Source organism: Pseudorca crassidens, chromosome 18 (genome assembly GCF_039906515.1).
Source record: "Pseudorca crassidens isolate mPseCra1 chromosome 18, mPseCra1.hap1, whole genome shotgun sequence".
Classification (NCBI taxonomy): Eukaryota; Metazoa; Chordata; class Mammalia; order Artiodactyla; family Delphinidae; genus Pseudorca; species Pseudorca crassidens.
In genome coordinates, this window is record NC_090313.1 from 29,273,374 (window position 1) to 29,298,593 (window position 25,220).

At 34.7% G+C, this 25,220-nt stretch overlaps 1 protein-coding gene across 11 annotated transcripts in view; it reads left to right on the forward strand.

Moving 5' to 3' along the window:
* MYCBP2 (MYC binding protein 2) overlaps positions 1–25,220 on the forward strand; it is a 272,923-nt gene that overhangs the window by 141,864 nt on the left and 105,839 nt on the right. For all 11 annotated transcript variants that reach the window (XM_067713398.1, XM_067713403.1, XM_067713399.1 and 8 more), the window contains 12 exons: positions 633–854; positions 4,274–4,465; positions 6,582–6,788; positions 7,659–7,790; positions 9,425–9,603; positions 12,296–12,438; positions 13,889–13,989; positions 14,684–14,902; positions 20,413–20,638; positions 21,593–21,711; positions 22,352–22,439; positions 24,731–24,780. In XM_067713398.1, the coding sequence (XP_067569499.1) occupies positions 633–854; positions 4,274–4,465; positions 6,582–6,788; positions 7,659–7,790; positions 9,425–9,603; positions 12,296–12,438; positions 13,889–13,989; positions 14,684–14,902; positions 20,413–20,638; positions 21,593–21,711; positions 22,352–22,439; positions 24,731–24,780 (1,878 nt within the window). The remainder of the gene's footprint in view (positions 1–632; positions 855–4,273; positions 4,466–6,581; positions 6,789–7,658; positions 7,791–9,424; positions 9,604–12,295; positions 12,439–13,888; positions 13,990–14,683; positions 14,903–20,412; positions 20,639–21,592; positions 21,712–22,351; positions 22,440–24,730; positions 24,781–25,220) is intronic.

A 25,220-nucleotide genomic window follows, 5' to 3' on the forward strand; every position in this document is an offset into this window, starting at 1 on the left:
TTCATAAGATTAAAATCTTAAAGGAAGTGTTTTCAGACCACAATAGAAGTAAATTAAGAATTAAATGCAAAATATATCAAGGAAAACACCAAATATTTGGAAAATAGACAATACTTCTGAGTAACCAGTGAATCAAAGAAGAATTCCAAAGGAAATTAGAAATTTTTCACACTGAAGATAAAAATATATCGGAATTTATGAGAAGTAGCCAATGTGTTGCTTAGAGAAAAAAAAAATTTTTTTAATGCTTATACTACTAGCAAAGAAGAAAAGTTTAAAATCAGTGATCTAAATTTCTACCTTAAGAAGCCAGAAGAAGAGCAAATCAAACCCAATGTAAGAAGAAAGTAATAAGGAAAGGATCAAAATAATCAAGAGTCAAAATCAATGAAATAGAAAATAGAGAATATTAGCAAAGTCAAAAGTTGGTTCTTTGAAAATAAAACAAAAATTTTAAAACTCCTAGGAAGTCTGATTGAGAGATAAGAGAGAAGGAAAAAACACAAAATACCATTATCAGGAATGAAATAGGAAAGATCACTAAAAGGTTGTTTATCTTTTATATATCAAAAAACTTGGATTATATTGATGCAGTATTTCTTTAGTGGGGTGTATATTTTTGTTTCTAAAAGGATATTCAAGAGGCAAACTTCAAGACATCAAGTAGCCGGCTCCTTGCAGCTGTGATGTCAGCTCTGTGTCACACTTCTGTTAAGCTGACTTCTATCTTCCCTATTGCATATGATGGAGAAGTACTGCTACGATCAATTGTTAAACAAGTTAGCACAGAGAATGACTCAACACTGGTTCACCGTTTTCCCCTTCTGGTAGCACACATGGAAAAACTCAGCCAGGTAGGTCTTTTTCTGAAATATCTTTTATGTTGAAGTAATAAAACTGTAAATGGAGACATACCTAGCTTGGTGCTTATTCTTCTGTATCAGTATGTATATTTACCAAATAATTATGAGTTTTACGAGAAGAGTTAAAATTAAGAAAAAAATTTTCTCTGTTTACCTGTAAATGAGCAATCTTTTTTCTCTAATTTTTCATTTTAAATGATCCCTAACCCATAAAGAACTTGATAGAGTTATGAGATAAATTCCTGTATGTTTGTTTTTTGCTGAACCATTTAAAAAATTGCAGATACTATAAGCAAACTTTTATATTCTAATATAGTATTTTAGATTGCCAAGATAGAATTTTAGGGAAATAAATAATTTTAAAAACATTTTTTTCTATAACATTTTGGTATGTTAAGATAAGTATTATAAAACAGTAGTCATAGGAAACATTGTTTAATAAGTGCTTCTTGTTTATTAGAAAGCATAGTGGAGAAAAATTAAATATACATGAAAACCATATATAATTACTAACAAGTTTGATGAGAAGTAATCTTTAAAATTAAAGCAAAAAAAAAAAAGAGTAGAAAATAGAATAGTTATCCCAATTAGTGTACAGTAGCAATTTTCTTTTGACTGAAGAAACAGAAAAATTATGAGAAAAATTTCAGTGACATACAGAAACAAAACAGGACAATAGCAGAATGGGAAGAAAATTTGCAGTTAATATAATACCTTTGTAGTATCCCATTAGAAATAATAAAAGTAAATATGAGGGAATTTAGAGAGTAAGGCAGCATGGGAAAATTTTCAGCCTTACTAGTAATTAAATGTGGGTGAAAGTTCTATCAAGGTATCAATATATTTGTAAAAAATTAGGAGAAATAAATTTTTTCTCTTACAAAGCTCCTGTGCTGGTGAGACTGTGAGGCAACCTACTAACCTTGTTTAAGTGAAATAGTTGAATTTGGATATATCAACTTGATAGAATATGGTTCTATCAGCCATGAAAAATAACTACATTTACATTTAATATCAGAGCAGATGTTTTTAAGTTTTTAAAATAGAAAGTCAGAAACCAAAGTATATATATATACACTATGATGGCAAACTATGTAAAATATATATGCAAAAACCTGCATATTTTGAAAGAGAATACTGGAAGTAAAAATAATATTTAGGTGATAAAGCTATGGATAATCTGTTTTTCTTTTTAAATTCCCTTTAGTGTTGCAGTGTTTTCCTTAAAAATATAGTAAAAGTTCAAAATATTAAAAAAAATTTTTTTTGAGAACTGCTAACATTTGGTAATTATTAAAATTAATAATTGCATATTTGCATGTCTGTATTAATATTCTGTGAAGATATATGCTGGTTATTATATATTCTTCTACCCTCTTTTTAGTGGATAATATAGAATTCTACCATTTGGATGTAGCATAATATAGTCAACCAATCCTTTCTCTATATATTTTTAGATTTTCCCAATATTTCAGTATTTTAAACAATGCAGCTGAAAATATCATTGACTATATTTTTATGTGTATACAAAGTGATTTTTCCAGAATAAATCCTCAGGAGTGGAAAATTCTTAAGTCAAAGGAGAACACGTTAAGACTTCGCTAAAATTGCCAAAATGCCCTCCAGAAAGCTAATGTCAGCTTGCATTCCCCACCACTAGTGAATAAGAGTTCCTTTTGCTAAAATTTTAGTGGCAGTAATATGCTAATATATATATATATATTTTTTTTTTTTGGCCTTTTAACTAAAACATATTGGCACTCTTGATTTCATGTTTAAGATTTTATGGGAGGCTTCTCGTATTAATCTTTTAATTACTAGTTAGAAACTTAAGTGGACGTAACTGGATAAATGCACTTCACACACACCCCTATGCCCCACCCCCCAAAGAAAGCCCTTCTAGATTACTGATTATAGAGTACACTTGGGGATTAAGTTTCATCCAAAGCTAATTTTCTGAGATGTTCCAAAAAGTAAAGTTTTTGGAGAATGAAAGTGATGTAAAGGATAGAAGAATTGTAATTTTAACAGAATCAAGAATTGATTATTTTAAAGCCAGGAAGATGAATTACATAGGATACTGACCTAAATGTTATGGAAATTTTATTCAAAGACAGTAGAAATAACTTAAAAATTGAAGATTATCTCTAAGTAACTTTGTATTTTCAGCCTAAGATTGGACATTAAGAAAATATGAGAAATTGTACACATTGTTGAGAGTGATTCATAATAATGCTCATGATGATTTTAACTGAAAAGTTACTTAATTTTTTCTAATGGATTGAAAGTACACTCATTTATATATTTGGTTTGTCTCGGGAGAATGATTTAAGACCGTTTTCCACCTCGAGATTTTTATGACTTTATGAAATCTGTTGAACCTGCGATATCTTGTAATGCAATATGGAATGTAAGTATTACGGAAGAACTTGCTTGCTCAGGGGCAACAAAGTGTTTTTTGATAACGTACTCATAGCAAATGGTTCCCCGATTTTACAGATGAGGTTGAGGCACTATGAAAAAGCTGGAATTTACAGATGAGGTTGAGGCAGTATGAAAAAACTGAAACTAGATCTCAAATTGTTTGATTCCCTAGTCCACAGGACAGCTGAAAGGGTCATTGGTCACGACTGGCCCTCTGATGAAACTGAATGCATCTTGTTCTCTGTTCACAGTGAGCTAAAAGATATTGAGGGTGGTAAAAGAGATAAAGAGTGTTCATGCTGGATATCAATTAAATTATTCATCTTTTCCCCTTTTTTTTCTGGAAAAAAAAGTATTTTCCCACTGGTCTTTAATGGGACTCTGTAATTTCTTATTTTGAAAGTTTTTCATTGGTAGAGGTTGGAATTTCTTATCTTCACTTCTGAAATCAAGTACAATAGGAATTGTAAAGCTGCACAGAAGTATTTATTGAACAACTCTATATTTTTGTTACATGCATGTACAGAAAGAATTTTATTAGAAAACAGATTTGTATAGACTATTTCTCAGTTGCTTTGTCTTTAAATCAGAAATCATTAAATTATTTCATACCAGAAATAATTATCTCAGTTTGGAATTTTGTCCTATAGAAATAGCTTTTTAAATAGGAAGAGTTTTTTTCTGTCATATATGACTCTTACTGAAAAGTTAAATAAGAAGGTAGGTGAAAATGACCCTAAGTTAATAAAAACACAGATACCTTGTAAATGTGTGGTACTTTGATGATGCCCAGGGACTGACAACTTAAAAAAGAACTTCTATGGGAAAAGTAGATATAGTGACTCCACATACAACTGGATAGATACATAGACATAGACTCAAGTCTGAATTTTTAGTCATCTAGCAAGACAAGATTTTGCAATTGAGTACTCATGTGAAGGAAAATAAAGCAATATCTTAGAACGTTTTATTTTCATGTATCATAGAATGAAGAGAATATCTCAGGGATGACAAGCTTCCGTGAAGTTCTGGAGAAAATGCTGGTTATTGTCGTGCTCCCAGTCAGGAACAGCCTGAGGAGAGAAAACGAGCTCTTCTCCTCCCACCTGGTCTCCAACACTTGTGGATTACTGGCCAGTATTGTCAGCGAACTGACAGCATCAGCCCTGGGATCTGAAGTAATGTTATATTTTGATATTGGATAATGAGCACATGTTTAAACTCTCCACATTGTTTCTTTTTTCATATATTTTGGCTTTGTAGAAACTAATTTTTGTTAAGAAAAAACATTGAAGCTAGGCTGTTTTGGGGGTTTTGTTTTTTTCTCTCCCTTCCTTATACTCTTCTCTGCTCTTCTTTGCTTCCTCTCTCTCACCAGTTTACCCAGGATGTTGCAGTAATACAAGGCATACATTTTCCCCTCAACTGCCCCATTGCACAACCCACCACCATGCCCCAATAAAAGCAAAACTAGTTTTCACTGCTGGGTAATGAGAAGTAGAAGTAGGACTACTAATGAATATGCGGTATGGAAAAGGTAAAAAGGTTCAAACCTTAGCTCTGCCAACTTGATTGACCCTAGACAAACACATATGTAAAATGGGAATAATAATTTTTATCTCACTTACATCACAAAGGTTTTTCTTTAATTGTAGTAAATTAGGTAACAAAAAATTTATCATTCTAATCATGTTTATGTGTATAGTTCAGTGGCATCAAGTACATCCACATTGTTGTACAGCCGTTATTACAGAGTTTTAAAAGGATCAAATATTAATATGTTTGAGGAAACCACATTGAAACATTTTAAAGTGCCTTTACATTTTTGTAAAGTAATTATTTTTCACCAGTTCACTGCCCTGCTCACTCTGTTTTATAATTTATCTAAATGTTTTGACTGAATTTGGTGAATGTTTCTATTTTTTTCCTAAAAAAGTAGATGGTAGATTGGTTTTGAAAATCATGTCATAATGTGAAATATCTTATATCATTCAAATGAATGTTTAATAACCAGGATGTACTGACTGACCCCAGGTCTCTCGTTTCTTGCAAAGGAACGTCTATTTTACTTCTATAATTCCTAGTCTTTGCTTTTACTTACTTAAACAGATTTATTTCAGAATCTATTCTCAATTAATCCATTCAGTCTACACTCATTACTGATTCATAGTGAGAGTTTAGCCTTTAGGATTCCTAAATGATTACACATACCTGAACAGATTTTAGTATCTCACCCTGGCCTAGGAGGTGAAGCCCTGGTCAGAACATTTTAATTTTCTTTTTCACTTATTCATTCAGTCTATAATATGCTTCCCTCTTGTACTAGGCCGTGGAGGAGAAAGTTTATAAGGCCTCAGTCCCCGTCAGAAATTTGCTATGTAGTAATACCCTGTGAACTTACTTTTCTAATGAAAAGGAATGCCCAAAATTGCAAGTGCCTAATATACAACCTTGGGAGTTTCTAAAGGTCCTGTCTTAGATATCCACATTTTTTTTTTCTCAGAGGAGTTTGTCATTCTTGCTAGAAGCATAAACTTCAATTTTTAACCCTTGTAGGTCTTTCAGACTTCTGCAGCCAACTTAGATAAGAAACAGGCTCTATAATTAAAAAGATAGTTTCAAACCAAAATAAGTGCTCTGATCCTCTCTAATCAAAGTCTGTAATTAATGATGTTGTACAGGTGTCTCTGTGTGTGTGTGTGTGTGTGTGTATTTTCACATATTGACTGCCAAGTTATCATAGTATACATTAGCGATATTCAGACTTAAGGCACAGAACATTTTCTGCAATGACGTCTTAGCTTGAAAACTCACAAATAAGAGGAAGGGTGGTCTGACTGAAGAGGGGAACCTTGAGTCTGCCTGCCTTGAATATCCATCTGTCCAGGATTCCTAGTGTTCTATGTGTAGCATAGTTTGAAAACTATTGGTCTATAAAATATTGATGAAATTTTTGGTATCTCTTTGCAAAGTGAATGATAATTCATGCATATGTTATGACTGTGATAACTTACAAGTTTATAGTTCTGACATAAATTAAGTGAAAAGTATAGTTTAATATGACTAAAAAAATATACTGTTACATGATACTGATTTGTGAATGTAGAGTAATAAAATCTGATTTTATTCTTCGTTAATCTCTTATTGGAATGTACCTGTAGGAAGGTTTAAACCCTCTTGTTAAAGGTAGGTTATTTCACTGAACTTCCTAGAAACCTTTGGATAGTTTTGTTAAAGGTATATTAGTAACGCTCAGGTCCAGACTACTGATGTAGTTGCTTTTGTTGTTCACAGGTTGATGGGCTTAATTCTCTCCACTCCGTTAAAGCCAGTGCTAACCGATTCACAAAGACAAGTCAGGGGAGAAGTTGGAACACTGGGAATGGGTCCCCAGATGCAATCTGTTTTTCAGTAGACAAACCTGGAATAGTTGTGGTTGGTTTTTCTGTCTATGGAGGAGGTGGAATTCATGAATATGAATTAGAGGTGTTGGTTGATGATGTGAGTACCACTCTTACAGTGTTCCTCTTGCTGTGTGCGTTGTGTGTCAGGACATATCATCATTATGATGTACAGGACAGTACAGTGGTCCACATCCTCGAGGGCTTAGCAGATTAGTCGTAGATGGACAACGTTAGAGAAATTGAAAGGGAGCGATTCTACATGATTGCTCATGTGCCATTTTGGATCTCTCCTGCCTCATGTTTTTTGCACTTCCTGGGAGGATTTTAAATGAAAAAACTAGAAATTATATAGCTAAGCCTCTGACTATAAATCTTGAGTAATTTTTTTTGCTATTGTAGTATTTCAGAAAACAAGAACAATATTCAGACTGGTATTATTACCCGTACCAGTGATTAAGCAATTTTGTCAGAGTGCCAGTGGATGATTCTTAGTAAAGATAGCGGTGCTGACTGAGTTAGCAGTATCTTGCTGTATCCACTATAAATTTTTTTAAGTACCTGAGTTTTACAAAGTTTTATTAAAGTGAGACAGACAGGTAGCATATAAATCATTTGCTGGTAAATAACATTATATCTGTATTTTGCTTCTTTTGAGCAATTAATTTGAATTATTTCCTTACTTCACTAAGCTCTATAATTAGATATAGCATCCTTATGAAGAAGGGGGAATCATTTTAAGACAGATGAAAAAGCCTATTTATATGATATAATTTGTAGATGTCTCAGGAAATCAGATAAAAATGAATAGTTCTAGAGGACCAAAACTGTTTTCTTTAGTACATATGGATAAATGCTAATGGATAATTTTATATGCAAGGAAATAAACTCTTAAAAACAGCCATTGATAAGTCAAAATTGTTCATTTAATGAAATTAAGAGCATGTGGGTTTTGTTTTGTTTTAATTAGAGTGAACATGCAGGGGATTCAACTCATTCTCACAGATGGACATCTCTAGAATTAGTCAAAGGAACTTATACAACAGATGATTCACCCAGTGATATAGCTGAAATCAGACTTGACAAAGTTGTTCCTTTAAAGGTAATTTTAACAGTATGTTTCTTTTGTAAATAGGATGTATTATTATGAGTTTACTTAAAAAATAGTGAAAAGTATTCCTATATGTGGTCCTTTAAATGTTTCTAGAGTACCAACTGTATTCCTGATACTGTACTGTATTATATTCTATTTTTGCAAAAGATCTCTTCAAGTCTGGTATAGAGGAAAGTATCCATAGGTTCTGGAGTCAAACAAACCCAGCTTCAGATACCTGCTCTTCCAAATATGAGCTCTAAGACATTGGATATGTCATCATTTGCCCCTCTGAGGCAAATGATTTGTACATCGGGAAGGATAATACCTCCATTGTAGTGTTGCTCAGATTAAACTAAGGAATGGAATAAGGTACTTGCCTCAATGTCTAGCACAATATATTAGAAACTCAATAAATATTAGTTCCTGTTTTTCTTCTCCTGTTGTGCCAAAACTCATGTAAAGAGCCAGTGGTCTTAACAGATCGTATTAAATAACTATTAAGGTTATTATTATTTTATATAACTTGACTGTCTCGCAGAAAATAACTATTTAGCAAAACAAATTTTACTTACAAACATTAAAGTAATAATTAATAGAGTAATTCTGAATCCAGCTATAATAATTTTTATTAGACAGCAGAACTTTGGATGAGGTAAGTTCATCAGTTACTTCATCAAAAGCATAAATGATACCAAAAAAAAAACAAAAAGAAACCCATCATTATGAAGTTTATGTCATGGATCATTAGGTGCCAGTATCTATGTCTCACATTTTCTATATACAGTGAATCTTGTTTTGGAGAACTTTTTCTTATGGATATTTTTTTTCCATGTCTGTCTGCCTGTCTATTTCTGTCTCTGAATGTCTCTCTTAAAATAAAAATATAATGGATTCACCATTATTATTTCCCATATTTAAAACTTTTTCAAAAGTTAAACTCATCAAAGGAAAATATTAATTCATGTATTTAAAATCTTTTATTATGGGTAATATTTTTTACAGTGTGTTTAAAAACTAGAGGCAAGAGCTAGAGCCCCACTGCCTGTATTTAAATCCTAGTTTCATCACTTACTAGCTGTGTGACTTTGGGCAAGTTACTTAACTTCTCTGTGCCGCAGAGTCCTCATCTGTAAAATAGGGATAATAATGGCACTTACCTTATGAGGTCATTTTAAGGATTAATTTAATTAAAGTAAATTACAGAAAGTACTCAGGACAGTTTCTGTTAAATAATAAACATCAATAAGTGTTAGTCATCACCCTGTTTGATTCGTTAAAAAAACTCATTTAACCAAATTGTCTATAAATATAACAGATTCATTATAAAGTTGACCCCGGAACAACGTGGAGGTTAGGGGTGCTGACCCTCCTCACAGTGGAAAATCCAAGTATAACTTATAGTCAGCCCTTTTTATACCTCCCTATACTGGTTCCGCATGTGTGGATTCATCCAACCTCGGGTCGGGTAGTACCGTAATATCTACTGTTGGAAAAAATCCCGTGTAAGTAAACCCAGGCAGTTGAAACCTCTGATGCTCAAGGCTCAACTGTATTTGCCCAGTTTGCTGCTAGAGCTCGTTTTATATATCCTCTGTACATTATGAATAAATATAAACATGCCTTACATCTTTATCATGAAGGAAAATGTTAAATATGCTGTGCGCTTGAGGAACTATGGAAGCCGCACAGCAAACGGAGATGGAGGAATGACCACGGTTCAGTGCCCTGATGGCGTGACGTTTACATTCAGCACGTGCAGCTTGAGTAGTAATGGCACAAATCAAACCAGAGGACAGATTCCACAGATCCTCTACTACAGGTAGGTGTGTGTATAGAGATCAGGGAGCTATTCTACAGTGGTAGAACATGTGCAATTTACTACCAAGGTACAAAACGCTAAATGGGCAGTGATAATTGAATTATATAGCGTATCTTCATTGCACTTGCTAATTTGTATAAAAAGATCTCATTTTCATATGTAAATTCAGTGTTTACTTTAAAATGTTCTTTGTCATTTCTTTAATATCTTTGAAATATTTATATACTGGGCATATGTGCTCGGGCATATGTGTTTGTTGTCACTCTTATAGTTTTGTGGTCTGCATTTTCTAATTTTAATGGAATTTATTCATTTTTTTTAAATACCAAAAGTTAATGATCAAATCATCTCTACCAAAGTACTGTTGTTACCTTGAACCAGTTATCCAGTCTGCAAAATATTTTGGTGTCTGTGAGTCTAGTCCTTGGAGCCCTAGAATATATAATGATGTATTTCTAATATTTTTAACTAAAGCCATTCCTTAGGTAAACAGTGGAAAACAAAGAATTACAACAATTTTGAGTTAAAAAATACACTTTTAAATATACATTTCTCACTGAGTCTGAATTTTTCTTTTAGCAACTTAGCTGGAATCGTAGGTAGTAGTGAGTTCCATTCACCACGTTGGTCCTCAACCTGACTTGACATCAAATCACTGAAGTTGCATATCACTTTCAGAGGCTTACTGCTTCCTCTGTTTCCTTCGTAAACAGTCAAGAGGACACTGCCTAGGCACAAAATGTTTTTCCCTAGATGTAGATGATCTGCTTTCTTTCTCCATGTAAAATAGAATAGAAATAGTAGGCATTAAATAGCTACATAGTGGCATGTTGCTGCTGAGATACAAAAGCTTTCTAATCTTTTTACCCTAATGAAAAACCTTTTCTGTTACACAGCCGCACAGTAAACAGTACATTATTCGCTTTCTCAAAAAGTAGATTGGAAGCCATATCAGACACAAAAGAAGAGTTATATGTTTCAAAAAGCTGGAGAGCCCCTTAAAAACATCTGCTGTCCAGACTTTATATCTTACACAAAATACAGTGTTTTTGATATTTTGATATTTTCCACCAAGGTTTAAATATCTTCAGCTTTAATTTTTTTTTTTTTTTTTTTTTTGCGGTACGCGGGCCTCTCACTGTTGTGGCCTCTCCCGTTGCGGAGCACAGGCTCTGGACGCGCGGGCTCAGTGGTCATGGCTCACGGGCCCAGCCGCCCCGCGGCATGTGGGATCTTCCCAGACCGGAGCACGAACCCGTGTCCCCTGCATCGGCAGGCGGACTCTCAACCACTGCGCCACCAGGGAAGCCCAGCTTTATATTTTAATTAATTAAGTTTTAAAAGATTAAAATCACTTGACCATTAAAACCATGCTACTCTGATGGCTCCCAAGTTTATATCTCTAGCTTCCATCTCCTCTGAGCCCTGGAATGAATATCCAGGTCCCTCTGATATCTTCATCTGAGTGACAGTAATGGAGATGGTGATGAGAGTTCCTATGTACTGAGCACTTCCTTTATGCCACGCGGTGCTCTGAGGGCATTCCTTGTCTTAGCTCAGTCAGTCCTCACAGGAACCCCTGTGAGGTGGGCAGTTTCCTATCCCTCCTTTACAGATGAGGGAACTGAGCCCTAGAGCGGCTCCACAACCTGCCTGAAGTCTCACTCATAGTAAATTATGGTCCTGGGGTTTGTAGGCAGGAAATTGGACTCCTGATGACCCACCTTTAACCACTGTACCACACACACGTCCTCTTTACGGTTGGCTAATAGACGTCTTAGTGGTAGTAGTCCACAGTCCTCCTCCCCACCCACAGGTACAGGTACAGCAAACACCTTGGGGGCATTCTTGACATCCCTTTCCCTCACACTTTACATCAGTAAGTCTTGGCAGCCGTACTTTTAAAATGTCCTACATCTGACCTTTTCTACCGCTCCCATAATTAACAGTCTAGCCCAAACCATCACGCCAACCTGGGTAGCTACCTGGATAACTGGATCTTAGAGGAAATAGCTTCAAACAAGTCTCCCTCCTTTCACTGCTGCTCTCCTACAGTCTGTCCTCCACCGCACAGCCAGAGTGATCTTAGAGAAATGTAAATTGTATCAAGTTCTGCCCTTGCTCACATTCCCCTCATAGCTTCCCCTTCCCATTCCAGGATAAAATGTAAAGTCTTTACTGTGGTGTTTAAACCTCATGTGATCTGACTCCTATTTACCTTGCCCACCTGTCACCCTTCACTCTCTGTCCTTTCATTCTAGTCGCACACACTCTTTCTCCTTTCATTCCAGTTCAAGGAACTCACAAGATGGGTGAGTTCAAGGAACAGAATGAAGACAGAATGTCTTCATTCTATTCCTTGAACTCACCCATCTTGTTCCTGTCTGAACTTTTATCTTACTGTTCTTTTTGCCTGAATACTCTTCTCTCAGCTCAGATCTTTTTTAACACAATTCAGGCTTTTGTTTAAATAGCAGTTCCATCATGATCTTATTTAAAATAACTTTGTGCCCTTATCTGGCTTTATTTTTCTTTGAAGCCCTATTACTCCTTAAAACTGTATAGCTCTATATTTACTTTTTTTAACTGGAACTTTTTTAACTTAAATGAGCTGTGATCCAGATATGATTCCTAGAGTTAGATCTGTTTTACCCACCATGTAAAATGATCTCATGTGTTACTTATGTTATAGGAGTGAATTCGATGGAGATTTACAATCTCAACTTCTGAGTAAAGCCAATGAAGAAGATAAAAACTGTAGCAGAGCTCTCTCTGTGGTAAGCACTGTTGTTCGAGCTGCAAAAGACCTCTTGCACAGAGCTCTTGCCGTGGATGGTAAGACTTCTCTTTTACTTCCTTACTAGTCATATTTTAGATTCTTTATTCCCCAGCTTATGCACAGAGCTACTGAAGAAGAACCATCTTGTAGAATCCCAGAAGGTTTTATTCATTATAGATCTACACATATACGTACATTAATTTGGGGTCAGCCATACTCCATACACCAATGCAGAATTTTTTAGAATGTTCAGAAGTAATGATTTTACACTGTAGTTTTCTTAGTTAGCCCATTAAGAGAAAAACTCTTGGTTAAACTGAGTCTTTGCTTCTTTCAGTAGTCAAAAAAACATTTCGTTTTCTCCTTTAGGCCTGTTTTTCTTTCTCTGTGTTCTATTTCTAGCAATAGTATCACCATTCATCCAAAGGTCTGGGTAATCCCAAACATCTCCCCAGATTCACTTGTCTCATTTGAGTTCTGTAAATTCTTCCACTGGAAGTTCTCCAGTTTGTATTCTCCTCTCTATCTGTTCTCCCATAGTTCAAGTTGCCATGGTTCAAGCACGTGTCCTCTTTTTCATGGATTGATAACATCCTAATAATCTCCCTGCCACCTTTCCCCCACTCCCCATCTAGTTATCTAGTCATCTTCCACACTGGCAGCAGAGTTACATTTACAAAAACATTACTGTTAGCTATAACATTTGTTCCTAAATGTAGTTGCACATCAGAATCACCTGAGAAGCTTGCTGAAAATAGAGAATATTTGGTCCATCCAAACTAGGGGTTTAGGCTGAACTAAGAAACTATTGCCCAGCCTACTCTGATGCAACAGCAGATCTAGAAACAAGTATTTGGAAATAATTGGCCTTCAGTATAAAGGTCTTCATAACGTAGATTCAACTTATCTTCCCAGCACCATGTTCATGGAGAAATAATTAAAATGTTCATCAGCAAAGTGCTTTTTCCTTGGAAAAAATAGAAGGCAATATAGCTAATAACAGCAAACATTTTTGGAGTACTTAATATGTGCAGGCATTGTTCTAAGCATTTTACATGTATTAACTCACTGGATCATCACAACATCCAGTGAGGGAAGTATTGTTATCCTGTCTTACAGATGAGTAACCTGCACACAAAAATTACGTATTTGCCTAATGACAGAAATATAGCTATGTGTTGCACCAAGATTAGTGGTTTAAAATCATGACTGTTACCCTAAGTTCTAATTCTGGCTCTGTCATTTTACAGGTGTATGATTTTGGATAATATACTTAAACACCGTGTGCCTTGGTTTCCACTTCTAAAAGGGGCGATAATAAAAGTACCTTATTGTAAGGATTAATTGAGATAATGTATGTAAAGCCCTTAGAGTAGTGCCAGGTCCTTTATAAGCACTCAATCAATGTCAACTATAATTTTACTCAAGAGACTAGAATACAGGCTTAGTACAGCATATATACATTACAATGAAATTACCTAACTATAGTTTTAATGCCTTTTTTAGCTGATGACATTCCAGAACTGCTTAGCTCTTCCAGTCTGTTTTCCATGCTGCTTCCCCTTATTATAGCCTACATAGGACCAGTAGCTGCTGCTATTCCCAAGGTGTGTGATTTAATTCTCTAACTTTGAATCTTTTTTGTAAATATAATTTTATTTAGACTTTATATCTTTCCTTTAAAAATACTTCAATATTTGAGGCATCTGGGTTACAGGTAACAAGCAGGTAGACATGTAAATGGTAGAAGTTATTAGTTAAATAACTAATTCTCTGATCTTAGTATTGTTTACTGGATTACCATGCTTACTTACTGGCTTTACATTTGAAGAACTTGGGAATAGGAAATATATTTTAGAATATGATATGTAAGGAAAGCTTAAATTCACTGAGATCTTTAAAAGTTATAATGTCGATGCCAAATCTCCATTTTGAATAAAAATAACAATGTTAAAGGATAGGAGTGTTGTAAAATTGTGAAATATTCAAGACATGGAAGAAATTATAAACTACTGATTCTTTGGCATAATTAAATTTGAGTAAAACCTAGTTTACTGCAGGTCCCAAAAAGGCAGAATGGTTTAAAAATATGGACTAGGCTATATGTAACATCTAAGATAAATTTAAGATAAGTCTTTTTTTTTCTTTCCATAGAACAGATTTCTCTTTGAATGAAAACTTAGCTAGAAGAAACTCTAAATAGAAATTCCGATTAATAAGTATAACCAACAATTATAGTAATTAATCTTTTTAAAGCAACTTTCACACTTATCTCATTTAATCATTTTTTTTTTATACTAGGTGGCTGTAGAAGTCTTTGGCCTTGTCCAACAGTTGCTTCCTTCAGTTGCCATTCTGAATCAGAAGTATGCACCCCCTGCATTCAATCCTAATCAGTCAACAGATAGCACCACAGGAAACCAGCCTGAACAAGGCCTCTCTGCCTGTACAACCTCTAATCACTATGCTGTCATAGAGAGCGAGCACCCTTATAAGCCTGCATGTGTGATGCACTACAAGGTGGGCACCAGTTCCTAGGGACAGTTTAAACTTAAAACTTGATTTGATGTTCTATACTGATATCTCAAAGGATACTTGGTCTCTGTTCAAGTATAACTTCTATATGTAAATAAAGAGAATCAGCAGGTGGTTAGACACTGTCAAATGCACACCAGGGTTTAAGACAGTCTTTACTGTTAAAGAGTATAGTTTTATAGGGTTTAGGAAAGTTGTTCTCATACCTTTTTGTAAGTACAGGGCATGTGTAATGCTCAACTGCCAGTTATATATTGTAATAGTGGATATCAGCATTAAAATTTAAAAACCACTTTTTTTGAACTGATATTATTTGTACCACAGCCTGAGCTCTAAAAATTTACATACCCAGTGTAGGATTTAAAATACTATACATAATGTTAAAATGTACCTATAAAATATTTATAAGTATAATGTTGTTATTATAGAGTATCCAAAATCCTATTCCTTGCTTTCTAAATTGTATCACTTAAATTAAGGGAGAGAAAGAAAATTTGTCCACTTAAATTAATTATAAGTTTAAGTTTTATGTGCTTGTAAACTATTCAGCTTTTTATTGTAGAATATGGTAAACATATGAAAGGTCAGCCTAGTACAGTTTACCCCTTTTCTCCATCATCCCAGATTCAGCTGTTATCAACTCTTGGTCAGACCTCTTTCATTTATTCCTCACCCTCTTTGTCCCTTTCACATTCATGGATTTTTCATTATGTATCTCAAAATGTAAGGACCTGTAAAAAATAACCATGTTATTATCACACTTAAAAGAACGAATAATTCCTTTAGGTTATCAAATGTGCACATTTTAAGCTGTTTGAATTAGAATCCAAATAAGATTCATACATTGTGATTGGTTATGTCTCTTAAGTCTCTTTTAATCTGTTGATCCCCCTCCATCTCTCTCTTTTTTGTTTCCTTGAATTTTATTTAAGAAACTGGATCATGTGTTTTTTTGATAGGATCCTCTTCAGCTTGACTCCTGAGTCCTTTAGACACACCCCTTGTAGTCATTCATAACATCCTCACTCACTGGTGTAAGATGTTATAAGATGTTACAGGCTCTGGTATAAGATGTCATAAGAGCTTACACATTTCCTGCCTCAAATCTGAAACCCACCATTTTTTCAAAGTGCCGTGATTCCTTTAAATGGTAATGAGTCTTTAAAAGCCAAAATATGGCACTGGGAATGCTCATTTCTCCTGGGCTGTCATTGTTTCTAGGTATTTATAGTGTATAGAACTAGTACATACACTCACACATAAACACACACGAATTTATATACACAGGCATATATTATTTGTATATATATTTATGTATGTGGGTGTATTTATGAACAGACACATCTACGTGTATACGTATTTTTTTAAAGATAAAATACCTCATGAGTTTGTACTGATGATACTCATTCAAAATAAGGACAACAGGATGTTACACCTGAATCTCCTTTCTCGTAAACCAAAAGTTCCTGTTCTCGATGGCACTGGGAATGTTAGAATTAGAAAATCACTTAATTATTCATTCACTCTTTGTGTGTGTGTGTGTGTGTGTGTGTGTGTGTTTTGTCTTTTGGGCATATTCCCAACTAGGAAGTACAGAGAAATGACCATGTTTTCAAAGTAAGTGGGTATGGTCAACTACTGTGTTTTAAAGTAAATTGGAATAATCCCTCTCTCTGTGATTATGCCGCTAATTGGATGTACATTTGGCATCATTTATTTTATTTCATTCTAGATTTTTAGGAATTGCTTTTTAAGTTTTGTTTGATAATAGTTCAGTTACATAGTTTTAAGTCAAATCTGTAAAACAAAGTGTATTCAAAGAAATCTAGCTTTTATCTCTGTCCCCTCATTCTGTTCCCTTCTTCCCTGTCATGTCTTCTTCTCAGGTAACATTTCATATTATTATAATTTTATAGTTTAGCCTTCCATTATTTCTTTTAATGTAAGCATAGACACACAAATACAGATGCAGATGTGTGTGTGTATTCATTCCTCATGTTTTTCAACTTTTTATTTCGAAGAATTTCAAACCTGTATAAAAAAGTAATAAGATTTGTGCAGTGAACACCCCCATATGCCCTTCACTTGGCTTCGTTAGTTAACATTTTGCCATGATTGTTTTATTTATCTATATTTATTATTGTCAGACCATTTAAGAGCAGGTTGCAAACATCATGACCCCTCACCTTGTTCCTAAGAACAGTGAAGTTCTCTGTATAACCCTAATGTACCAATCGAATTTAGGAAATTTAACATTGAAACAGGGTTATTACCACAATAAAGAGTAGTAGTATATCATGTTATAAGCTAAACATTTTGCCTTTTTTCCCAACAATGGTGTTCATAGAATCTTTTTAAACCCAGACCGGGATCCTATCAGGTTCAAAAATTGCATTTAGTTGTCAGGCCTCTTTGATCTCTTTTAATCTGCAGTAGTTCCTCAGCCTTCCTTCGTCTTTTATGACATTGGCATTTTTGAAGAACACAATCAGTGGTTTTGTAAAAATATCCTTTTTATTTGGATGTAATTGATTTTTTTTTAATGATTAGATTCACGTTGTGCGTTTTGGGTGGCAACACCACGTAAGCGATGTCCTGTTCTCCTCAGTGCATCCCATCAGGAAGTACTTAGTCACTTGATTAAGGTGATAGCTCCACCAAAAAATATCTTTTTTTCCCTTTGAAAGTGTCTATGGGTAGATATCTATGGGTTAGAGACTGTGTAAAAAATACTGTCTTGGGCTTCCCTGGTGGCGCAGTGGTTGGGAGTCCGCCTGCCGATGCAGGGGACGTGGGTTCGTGCCCCGGTCCAGGAGGATCCCACATGCCGCGGAGCGGCCGGGCCCGTGAGCCATGGCCGCTGAGCCTGCGCGTCCGGAGCAACGGGAGAGGCCACAACAGTGAGAGGCCTGCGTACCGGAAAAAATATATATATATACGGCCTGTCAACAAATTTTAGTATCCATTGGTTATTCTTACCCAAATCATTCATTACTATAAAGACGGTGGCTTTCTAATTCTATTATTCCTCCCAGCTGGTGTTCTGTTGTAAAGGAGAATTTTCCCATCCCTTCCCCTTTAAAAATTTATTTATTTATTTATTTTATGTGTTTATATCAATATGGACTCAAAGATTCTCTTTTTTGCTCAGTGTTATAATCCTTTGCTGTCATTCAGTTTGATGCTCAAATTTTAATTGATTTGTCCAGGGAAAATCTGTTCAAGCTGGATTCTGTGTCCTTTTTCTGTGTTTTCACCAGATTTTGAGCACTTCTTCTTAGTTCTAGTCAACACCACTGAGGTCTTTTCTTTATACCCTTTCATTTACGTATGCCACTGTGAATAATAATAATATTGAATGCTATATAAAATTAACAGTTTCTTTGCAAAAATTTTGTCTTTTGTTAATCCCACTGACATTAGGATAATCAAAGTACTTCATTCAGATGTTGCTTGGGGTAGTTCATTTTATGTATATGTGTAAGTGGGTATATGATCAGTTTAATGTAAAGTTAGGCTTATTTTTTTATTTGTACTTAATTTTTATGAGTCTTTTTCCTATCCTAGTTGATTTAATTTTACTTTTAAAATATGTGAAATATTAATATGGCTCCAGAAATAAAATTATACAAAACAACATACTCAGAATTATAAGTCTTTTTCCTTCTCTGCTTCTCACTTACTCCAGTAAGTATCCTGGTGTATCCTTCCTGCGTTCTTTTTTGGAAAAAATCAGAACGATAGATAGATTGATTTAGTTGTAGTATTATTTTCCATCTTTATTTTTAAAAGGTAGCACACTATGTATACTACTTCGTACTTTGCTTTTTAAATTTAACACTGTGTATAGAAATCTCTCCATATCCATTTAAAGAGACCATCCTCATTCCTTTTTTACAGCCTCATAGTTCTCCACTGTAAAGACCTATCATAGTTTATTCAGCCAATCTTATGTGGTGAGCATCTGGGGTGTTTTCATTTTTTTGCAATGAATAACTTTGTGCCTGTGTTTAGAGTTTTTTGTTTGTTTTTTTTGTTTCCATATTGTTAGAAGCATTTCTTCAAAGTAAACTCCTAGAAGTGGGATGGCTGAGTTAACAAATATAGAATGAGGAGCCTTGTGCTCAGTAGATCTGGGATTGCTGATTCAGAGGGTGAATGCATATGTAGCTTTGCTAGATGTTGACAGTTCCCTTCCATAGAAGTTATGTCTCTCTTTTTTTTTTTTTAGTATTTTGTTTATTTATTTGGTTACTCGGGGTCCTAGTTGCAGCAGGCAGGCTCCTTAGTTGTGGCATGCAAACTCCTAGTTGCAGCATGCATGCGGGATCCAGCTCCTCGACCAGGGATCGAACCCTGGGCCCCCTGCACTGGGGGTGTGAAGTCCCACACACTGCACCACCAGGGAAGTCACAGAAGTTATGTCTTTTTGTGTCCCACCAACAATGTATGAGAATGCTTGTTTTCTCTCAGCCTCCCCAAAAGAGTTTGTGGTTAAATTTTGGGCCTTTTGCCAATATAATGGAAGGAATGGTGGGAAAATGGTGTCTCAGTTTAGTTTTAATTTATGTTTATGTTATTATGAATAAAGTTGAGCTTTTTATTTAAATAGAGATTGTAAAAAATCCTCTACTAAAAATATTTGCCATCGTCCGAGGTAATTTTTTTTTAGATTAATATAATATTTAGGAAATTTCTTAAGGTTTATATCATGTCCTGCAACCAGTTCATAGTTTACTACTTGACATGGTCCTACTTAGCTGTAATTTGACTACCATTACAGCATTCCTTCTACCATAATGGTGACAGAAGCTTAAAAGTGGCCTTAAAAATATATATAATTATGTGCCATCATAATCTCATATATACAGTAAAATTTCAGGTTAGGAAAATATAAAAATCTAGGCTTTTATCAAGTGTATAAGTGTGTGTGTATTTATATTTATTCTCATAATATATGAAGTTACAAAGTTTTTTTGTTAATGAAAAGAAACACTTGTAATGGATACTATGAATGGTAGATAACCTAAAAGTGACTAAAACCTTACATGTTAATGATTTATTAATTTCCATCAATGTATCTTTATATTTTACCTATCAAATTATATTGTGAGTTACCGACTTACATTCCTTAAATGCATACTGACTGAAGTGGAAAATTTATTATATAAACTCTTCCAGAGGAAAGTCAGATAGCTGAATGTTTATGGAAATTAAGCAGCTTTGTAATTGTTTTTCTAATGATATCAGTGTGTACTTAAAAACATTAATGCAAATATTAGATAGAAAGCAATAGATATTTCAAGTGAGGAGTCGAGACAATTGATACTGACCATTAATACCTTGATTTCTGATCATTTAATTCCTTACTTAAAACTTATTTTACAGTATGTTGAAGGCATCATCTTTACAGTATGATGTCCTGTTTCTAAACTAGACAAAATGCTAAAATCTGATTCATCTTGTGCGAGTGACTTTTTGCCTGTTGACCTCAGGTGACATTCCCAGAGTGTGTACGGTGGATGACAATCGAGTTTGACCCTCAGTGTGGTACTGCACAGTCAGAAGATGTCCTCCGCTTGTTGATTCCTGTCAGAACTGTTCAGAATTCAGGATATGGACCAAAATTGACATCTGTTCATGAAAATCTTAATTCCTGGATAGAATTAAAGAAATTTTCAGGATCCTCTGGGTGGCCTACCATGGTTTTAGTGTTGCCAGGTAAGTTATTTTTTTTCTTTTTTGTTTTATATGGTAAACTATATGCATTTATGATAATTATGTTTAGTAAGGATACATCATTGAAAATGTTTATTTAATTTTTAGAAGAATTTCTTCAAGACCTGCTCTGTATCTGGATTGCAGTTGGGTAGTAAAGAAGACTCTCTGGGCATGGGGCATAACATGACCAAGTTTTAGGAAAGAGAATGTTTTGAGGATCTTGTGAGAAGAGATTAGCTTGACAAAAGCAGAGAGTTAATACTGAGCAGTGGCTCTCTGTATAGTTGGGGCCAAACTATAGAAAAAGTGGATCAGGTATTTTATTTTCCCAGTAAGTGCTAAAATTTGAGAAGTTACCAAGGACTTCTTCCTTTCAAGAGAACTGGTGAACCACCGAACCCACTGAGTTATGTGAAGTTATTGTTTTCGAGCTTGAGGGTGTATGTGGCCGGGTGGGTGGAGGCACTTTTGCTATTACAGTCTGTTGTTTTTTTTAACCAATTAACCATAACTACTCTTGTGATCTCTCAAACTAATAGCCAATTTGAATTTAGAAACTTCTTTCTTCTAGTCTGAGCTGCCTTGTTTGTTTGTGGAAAAATCAGACAAAGCCAGATTTTAGCCTAGAGAGGATTGCTCACTCTGAAACAGAAGAGGCTAACCTAGGTCACCTTAGTAATTGACGGATAATTGACAGTTATCACTTGTGTGTAACTTAAGACATGTGATTAAGGAGAATTAGATCATAAAGAAAACAAACAACTGGCATGGTTCTATTGTTTATACTGTGGTTTTTAAGCACAGCTTTGTTCAATTAGATATAGGGACCCAAAAAAAGGACTTGGTTTTTTTAGTACCTGATTTGTATTGCTACCTATCTTGAGATAGATAAAAGTAAGGAAATTTTGATAAAGTTGTTTCAGATTTTGAACTCAATGTTAGCTTTTTTCTTAGGAAATGAGGCCCTTTTTTCACTGGAGACTGCATCAGATTATGTGAAAGATGACAAAGCTTCTTTCTATGGTTTCAAATGTTTTGCAATTGGATATGAGTTTAGCCCTGGACCTGATGAGGTGAGGATGAATTATCTTCTCATTCTGTTAAGGAAGATTGTGTTTCTAAGGGCTGCTGTTGACTTAAATTGTGTTGCTCTCTGTATTCAAGAAGTCTGAAATTTATTTTAAGCTAGAGTGTATAATTTAAAATACTCTGTAGTTTAATTTTGTGCAGTGGTCTGGTTTTGCTACTTTTAATATGTGAACAGAATGGAGTCTGTGCAACATGACCCAGCCTTTAAAGACTTAGTATAGTTGTGCCTGTTCCAAACCTGCTCTGGTAGCTATACCTTTCTAAGTAAATTATAGAACCTAATTTCACCATGGGACTAACTTAGTATCTCTTCTAAATGTTTCAAATCATACAACAAAAAAAAAGTCAAGGTGAAAGAGTGATCATGTTCCTTCAAAGTAATGAATGAAAAATTCTTTGGACAATGAACCTGTAGGTCTGAAACTTACAACCAGCATGAGACATAATATTAAATCTCTTACAGTCTTAATTAACCATTAGCTCCTAACATATGCTTCCTTTTAGTTTCAAACATTACACTTGAATACAAGTCACATTTTTTTTTGATAATCCACATCATCTTTCAAAAATTTCATCTTGCAAACATTTTTTAAACCATCTGATTTTGTTTTTGCAATTCTCCAGGGAGTCATTCAGTTGGAAAAAGAACTAGCCAATCTTGGTGGGGTTTGTGCAGCAGCTTTGATGAAAAAGGATCTAGCACTTCCTATTGGTAAGTGTGGTCAAGTACTCGGTGTTTGTTTATGATTTAAAAAAAAAATTTAAGAATAGCATATGTTCATCACAGAACATTCTGAAAATAGATTAGCAAAATGAATTCAGTAGTCACATACATTCATGAGCAACTGCTTAATAAACTGGTTGTTTGGGTTTTTTAAATGGAGACTGAAGAGTATCTCTCTAGTTTTTTTATTCACACACATATATGCATACAAGCACTTTCTTATGTACATACGTGCTATGCGCCAGGCCCTGGGTTAAGCACTGGAAATAGAGTATTAAACCAAAAGCTTGAGATATCTCTCAGAAATCCTAGTGGACATATCAGATAGGCGATTGGATGCTTATTGTCTGGAGCTCAGGGGACAAGTCAATAGAAATGTCATTTGGACGTAGTTGGCATTTAAAGACCGTATGAAAGAACAATATGAAAGATGAGCTAGGAAGAGAATGCAAATGAGAAAGAGAAAATAGCCAAGGGTCAAAGCTGGGACTTGTCAAAATTTCAAAGACCAATGGAACAGGAGGAAGAGGCTGCAGGAAAGACTGAAGCAGCAGCCAATGAGGTAGATGTAAAACCTCAGGAGAGTGTATATTGGTGGGATTTTTTAATGAAACTGAGAAAGCAATTAAAATTTGTCATTGGATTAAACTTGTTGGCTATTTATATACTCAAGAAGAAATACATATGTATCAGTAAAAGGAGAGAAGTATAAGGACTTTTAGAGTGGGGTGAGAGAATGGAAAGTCAGGAGGGGGAGTCAGGTTGAACGTAGATGGCTCTTTAGAAGAGTTTTCTTGTGATGCACAACAGAGCAATGAGGCAATGGCCAAAGAGTACCTATTTCTAGGATACGGAATTGTGTGATACGTGAGTTGATTTATTATCAGAATTGTAAAAATGAAAATAAGGCTTAAAATATTTACTAATTCCATGATGTTTATCCATGGTCAAACATTTTATTTTTACAGTAGTTGGGAATAAAAGGCATTATTATTGTATTTCGCCAATTCTCACCTCCAAAGGTGCATCTGTATCTCCTCCCTCTGGGGCTACCCTTCCCACTTTATTCTTTCTTTCCTCCCTTTTCTTTCTTTACTCCTTTCTTCCCTATCTAATCCTTCTCCTCTTCCTGCTCCCTTCCACCCTTCTCTGTTCCCTTGTTCCTGCTTCGTGTTGACACATGATGAGGAAATGAGACATCTGTGTTCTATTCATATGAGGGAAAATGGCACAGCCTCTTTGAAGGAGATGTGTCAACAGCTATTCAAATTTTACATGCATGTAGCTTTTGATTTAGCAATTTTTTATGCATACTTGCACAAATGCTCAAAAAAGGTGTGTTGTAAGATAGATTAATATAGCAGTATTTGTGATTATAAAACCTAGAAGCAACCAAAATGCCTGTCATTTGGGATGTATGCAGCCTGTTAAAAAGCAGCAACAAAATTAGACCTCTATGTCCTGGCCAAGGAAGATGTCCAAGTTATATTAATTAAGAATAGCAAGCTGCAGCAGAGGGTCCCATTTTTGTGAACATTATATTGTAAGTATATAAATATATGTGTATGTACCCACAACGTACACATGTGTGTACGTTGACACATATGTACGTACATATTATTTGCACACAAAATTTCTAGAACAATACATAAGAAACTGTTGACACTCTTTATCTTTGGAAGGGAGTGGTAGCAGAATTTTTCATTCTACACTTGTGCATACTTTGAATATTTCGCTTTGAATATGTATTACTTTAGTAGTAATATTTTATGAATTAATTAAACTATCAAAGAAAATTCAATAACTAAAATATATTCTACATAAAGCAGTAAAGGAGAAAATGGCTAGAGAATACAGTCACTATCTTACATTTTCCTCTAAGTAACTGTTGTTTACTAAAGGTAAAGCTCTTCTACAATATAACCAAACTAGAAAGGCTCAGATTCTGAAAATTCAGTTCCCTCATTTTTCTTTTTTTTTTTTGTTCTAAAAGTAAATATGCTAAAGTCAAAAATACACATTTGTGTACATAAACATAGTATATATCTTTTAAAAATCCCTTGATGGTTGCTTTTTGAGTATTGTCTTGAGAATTACAGCTTATATTCACACTGAAAACAGCATTTGAAAATTTAAACCACTGAGATTTATCCAGAATGATAATAGTTCTCTTCAATTTGGAATATCAGATTTGTGGGAAAGATGTCATGAATGCAGAAGACTAGAAAGATAAACTAAGGATGAATATATTTTAGTAAACCTTTTCATTTACACAACAGGTAATGAATTAGAAGAAGACCTTGAAATTCTTGAAGAGGCTGCATTACAGGTATTGTCCTGATAATTGTAAGGGTAAACTTTGTACATTAATTTTAAGCAGAATTTTCACTCAGATCAACCTTATTTTTCTTGAACATAGCGCACATTCATGAAGTATTTCATTCCATAATTGGCAGTTATAGAGATAAATAACTCATAATTTCTCCCCTTGATTGGAGAGACCCACCACATGAGCCCGTGTTGTACTGTGTGGTGGGTGTTAACTCTGGAGTAAGGCGAAAGCCCTGCTGGAGGAAGAAGAGCTACCAAGTGCCAAGGGTCCAGGGGAAGGCTTTGCCCAGCATTGGACATTTAAATTGGATCTTGAAAGAAGTTTTATTGACCAGTTAGAAAAAGGGGGAAAAAGCTGTTAGTAATAGTAATTTAAATAACATCTGTAGAGCATGTTATAGTTTACCATGTCTTTGATGTTATTTGTCTATTTCTGCA